The 5,760-nt window shown below is 41.1% G+C and overlaps 1 protein-coding gene across 1 annotated transcript; it reads right to left on the bottom strand.

The window, feature by feature from the left end:
- Positions 1-567: 567 nt before the first annotated feature.
- Positions 568-5,304, bottom strand: LOC112453127 (the record flags this gene model as incomplete). Its single annotated transcript, XM_025013691.1, has 3 exons — positions 568-3,080; positions 3,307-3,657; positions 5,152-5,304. Coding segments are annotated over 3 exons (672 nt in total), but the record flags the coding sequence as incomplete, so codon positions are not given.
- Between the last annotated feature and the right edge of the window lie 456 nt (positions 5,305-5,760).

Here is a 5,760-nt window from a genome sequence, read left to right as displayed (position 1 = left end):
ATATATATATATATATATATATATATATATATATATATATATATATAATTTACCTCCTACCCTACCCGTGAACAATACATATAATTCGACAGTACTCACCCTGTACTTTTCCAAAAACCTCGAATTCGACGGACACCAAAGGTTCTTGACAGAGGGGATCATCTGCCGCCATCCTATTCCGCCAGAGATTAAATGAGACGGAAAAGTTTGCGTCGATATACTCGTCTTGTCCGAGAGACAGTTTTATGAGTACAAGCAGATCGGAAGTATATGGAATGCGCACAAAGTGAGTCACGTACGGATGAGTCCGGTTGCGGATGAGAGCGATCGCATACTCGTACTCGTTTTCGTTCTCGTTCTCGTTCTAGAGATGCTTCACCTTTCGCCACGACTCACCTTGCTGGCTGATGCTGATTCTTGTTGCGCGCCGCACCTAATAGATCCCCAAATAGATCACCCCACCACATTGACATTGATTTAAGCGCACGCGATCGGGAATCGATCGACGGTCTAATCTTTTTGAATATAGTTCTCTATAGTTAGTCAAACGCGAAAAGAAACCAGAAATATTTTTTCGCTATGTATATTCGACGTATTGTGTACATACAACGTACGTCGCGGCATATATCGTAGTACATATATATATTATGTATATATACATATGCCGTGAGGACATCTTTACACATCTTTTACAATATTTTTTACAAGTATAGAGAAAGCGTTATACGAGCTCTCAATATATGTAGGTATATCATCATGGAGAATGCTTGATCGATACGATAACTCGAGTGATATAAAATGATTGTTGCGGTAACGACGGTACGTTTAAAATAAAACACAAGTAAAATAGAGGAACGAACAGCCAATGGCACGTGATTGATCTCTCTCCTCCCTCTTCACGAGGGAGTTGTTCATTGTGGAAACATTAAATGTAGGCCAGGAGGGAGGCAGGAGAAGGGAAGAGAGGGGGGGCAAGCATTTATCGTCGAACTAAGCACTTCCCATCGTGACTGTCGCCTATTGTCCCGTCATTACGTGCCCACACGCGGCTAATTAGTTATTAGTTCGCTATGACGTAGTAATTGTCGAGCGTAAGAGCGTAAAAACTACAGGGTGTATGTACAGGATACGAGGGAAGTTACATATTCTACTTATAACAGATAACAGTCCTGTTCAATTTATCGCCAAGGTCTCGCTCGATGCAAGATTCTGTGGTATAACAAAGATGATTCGTCATACGTATCGATGAGAAGATAACGCGACCATCTTTTTCGACGAGGCTTACAGTAGCGAATTTAGAACAGGACCGTCTCTACCGTTCGCACGTACTCGTATTTTGCTGCACGCACCACATTACCGGAGATCTGACAACCTGCAAAGCGTGTATATCTCTGTTTATTTTAATTAGACTTTTTATATTTGATTCATTTATACTCTTTCTTCCTCGAAAAACCAAATTCATTTCACTTCATGTGCAGGAAACGCAACCAAATCAAATAAATTTTCTAATACAAAATGACTACTACTAGTTGTATCAGAAAAAAATGAGTAAATAAATAGTGAATACACATTGGGCATCTATTATTAATATTATTTATTTGGTAAGTCTCTCCTCCCCCTCTCTCTTTCTCTCTTCCCTTTCACCTCCGCCCTGTCTTTTTTCTCTGACTCTGTATATAGATTCATCTTTGCGTGAGTAATATCGTACGTATCCATTTATATTTTTAAATAAATATACAAATATCTTTCTATTTATGTATTCGCCACACACACACACACACACGCGCTTGCACGCACGCGCGCGCGCGCACGCATCTATGCATACATATACGTATGTAGTAGTACGCGTTTTATAGACTGGATATGTAATCAACTATACAAACAACGTTCGCAGATAAAACACTCAACGGCAGCATCATGTCCTATAACTTGCAAATACTTCTTAACATTCGTTACTTTAATGGCAACGAAAAAAATCACTCGTGTATCGTACATTACTGTTTTGCATTGCAAAGCTTGTTGTTCACTTCGTACGTTGATTCACAGCCATTCGTCTTCCGCGAACCGTATTCTTAATTCTCTTTGCTCGGCATATTATTGTATTATCGGAAATATCTCTTCCATAATGATCAATGATCCAATCGATTACGCACGCCAACCTATTCCGAGTTTGGCGAGTGCCTTGTACTTGATTTCCATATGACAAGTATGTCAGTACTATTCACCCCTTCCCTCCCTCCCTCCTTCAGGCATGATAGTGGCGCGGCGCGACTCGATCTTTCAATCTTCCGTCCTCGCTCGCGATCGCGCCATGCACTGACAGTGAATCACTCGACCAGTAAATTTTAATACACGAGTCACACGTCCTAGCGCGTGAAAAAGAATACAAATCTATACAAATCTAATCAGACATCTGTCTTGTAATGAAACGTTGAATCGGGATGATAAAACGTACTTATTAAAGAAATTCGAGTACGTGCGATGAGTGTGAGAGGCTTACGTACACGCTTTTACTACACATACTCGTATATCGCGTGCGATAAATGCGATTAGAAATCAAAGGCTATCGTGAATAAATCTATGACGCAACCGAGTCGCAATCGTGATGGTCCCACGAAATTCCGATTTCAATTTCGATTAAGCACGATTACCGCACTTCCACTTGGGAGACCACCCGTCTCAAGTCGTCTTAAAGATGTTGACCAAGAAGAGTTGAGTGGTCTCGAAAGAGATCACGTCCCGTAAAAAGATACGCGTCATTTTTTCGTTTCACAGCGTTTCACGTTGCGTTTAGGTATACTTAATTGTCTTTCTCTCCCTCTTATACCTGGGCCTGGACCTGGACCTGGACCTGGACCTGGGCGCTCTACGCATCTAGGACAAAAATCGATTTCTCCTATCTATTATCGTCTCTATGCAATAGAATCCGTATTCGCAGGTATAATCGACATAGTGGTGTTATTCGGTAGGAGAGTTCCGTTTTCACCGTCCTTATCGTTTGCATCGTCGATACGACCGACGAAATCTTGGGAGGATACCAACAACTTCCGCTGTCGCGCTCGCTTCTTCTCGCGTTCGATCTGGCACGAAATGAAATAAACGATAACGTTAATTGGACAGAACACAACATAAAACGTGTCGAGAATGTTTCATTATATAAACTTGACTACCATTCTATACATTATAGTTATAAATTTTATATATATATATATATATATATATATATATATTTGCTCCGACACGTGCGACAAGCACACGTACATGTGTCTCGTCTGTATCTTGTATGACATGACGACATGTACAAACCTTGAAGAATAATCGAAGATAGTGACAGGGAAACACGACGCACTGTCCTTCCTCTTCCTCGGCATCGATGTAAACGCCACGAACTAGAATGGTGTTGCTACAATTGAGGAGGACGAGGAGAACGAAACAGCCAACGTGAGTGATCCAACAGGACAATTCTAGATTGTCCGGCAGCAGCCACAGATCCAGCGCGTTCCATATACCGCGCCAGACGTTCACGGTCCCCAGAAAGCTCAGAAGAAGAAAAGCGTCCGCGACTAACAAGCGAAGCAAACCCTGAAGGCGCGCGCAGATGTACCGCATCAACGGTTGTAGACAAAACGTCACGGCGACTATAAGATACCCTATGGCCTGAAATTCGGTAATGTTACGATTAACGTTACTCTTATATCTTTCTCTCCCTCTCTCGACGATGTTCTTAGAAACTGGATCTATTTAACAAATTTCTATCATATATTCTTGTAGATATATATTATGGATTCAAGAGATATAAATATATAGAATTGTAAGCGCAAAGTCGTATCGACGGCGACAGCGCGGGGCGATGTGAGACAAATGTAACGAATCACGGATAACGTTAAACATCTCATACGCATACACCGACAATTGTGCCATGTGCCGCGGCAATCATGCAATTGGCGAATATTCAATTATATAATCCAACTACCGGGGCGTGTGCAGTGTGCCATAGCACAGCTTAGGCATGCACGTCGCCTGATGTAATGTGCCTGTAAAATTTGCAGTAAAATTTCCAACGGACGATATATGCAACTGATGCAACATATAAAAATTGAGAGAGTAACTTTCGAGAGAGTTGTTTAAACTTTTGCTCGTGATTCGTCAAGGCTTCCGCGCACGGTCATCAAATTTCTTGTTATACTTTGCTCAACTTTTATTTTTATCACGTGACACAAATCTTTCCAATTTAATCGTTCCACGTCGCGCGTTTGGCGCGACAAAACGGTATCAAGTGCCTGCGCGGATTATTTCGTGTATGCCAATGATATCTGATGGATAGTGCGTTCAAAATTTTCCGCTTACGAAATGCTCAAGTTGCCTAACCGTAGCGATATACAATGTATATCCCTGACATGCAATGTCGAAATATTTGTATTACACTCACGCGTCAACATTCACCGCGACTATATTATCCGTATTTTAGAGCTACTATCGTGTCATATCACTATTATCGCTCTCTTCTCATATTTGTCCTTGGTATCATCATTCGTACTATTATTCTTTTCCTCTTTTTTCCTCCCTCCTTTCCTCTCCGTTACATTCGTCGCGCTTGCACGTTCGATGTTGTTATATAATTTCGTTTTTCCCGCTACCCCACAAAGCTGCTCCTAACGCTAACCCACGATAAGCAATGGAATAATGTTCTTGCAACGGCACGCGATACGGCTCGATACGAAATGTACATACGTGCGTGACAGGACTCTGGAATATAGATATAAATAAGAAAGTAAAATAAAATATAAATATATTTGGTATCTGTCTTTTTTTATTTGAAGAAACGGGCACACGTAGATTGCTACGTGGATGCGCGTGTGTGGCGTGTACGGGAATAATACGCAGTCACATAGGTATAGATATAGGTAGATGTACACAGTGTCTTTTAAACAATCACTCCCTCCTCTCCCCCCCCCCCTTCAGACCATACCACTTTTGTCTGAAATATTTTCTTCTAAAATCCAGGAAAGAATGAAAATGTTGAGGGGAGGGGGTGACCATTTAAAATAGGACACCCTGTATATAATGGAAAACGTGGTTGAATCAGCGATCGCGCGGAAGGAGGTGGCTATATATTGACTGATTGTCGATGCAAAAGGCTTTTATATTTACCAGTGAGCCAACGGCAGAATACTCGGGATTTTCTGGAAACAGGTAAAGGTCGATCAAGAACCAAACTCCTCTCCAGACGAAGACAACCAATGTACCCACGACACCGACGCTGAAGGCACAATCCAGTAAGTACAACGACCAGTCCCTCGTATTCTACGCACGTATAATAGAGATCGTAACATTAACATTATGAAAGATTATAGTATATAATATTGGAATAACAAGATAATAACGAGATGAATATTAAATGTATAAATGTATAACAATATCGGGATGTGCTGCACGCCCGATATTCCCGTCATGTCTATCACGTATTAACAGTATAATAGTAACGTGTTAATGATACGTATTACGATAATACACACTAATGCAAAAATGATCTTTATCTTATCTCTCAAGTTCTTTTCTTCCATCGCTGACGCTTAAGGGCTAGCTGCATTTGCAGATTTGTGAAAAAAAAGGCTGCAAAGTGTACACGTGCTAAAGTAGGTGTCGATTAATTTCACAAAAATGTTATCTCCCCACTTTAAAGATGGCTGATATTATTAACGTATTGTGCGCGCGTGGTGTGTGTATGTGTGTTTGTGTCAGAGAGAGAGAGAGAGAGAG

This window comes from Temnothorax curvispinosus, unplaced genomic scaffold, assembly GCF_003070985.1.
Source record: "Temnothorax curvispinosus isolate PA1 unplaced genomic scaffold, ASM307098v1 QBEX01004080.1, whole genome shotgun sequence".
In the NCBI taxonomy this organism is placed as follows: Eukaryota; Metazoa; Arthropoda; class Insecta; order Hymenoptera; family Formicidae; genus Temnothorax; species Temnothorax curvispinosus.
Note: the sequence above shows the minus strand (reverse complement) of the source record. Positions and strands in the feature narration are given on the sequence as shown.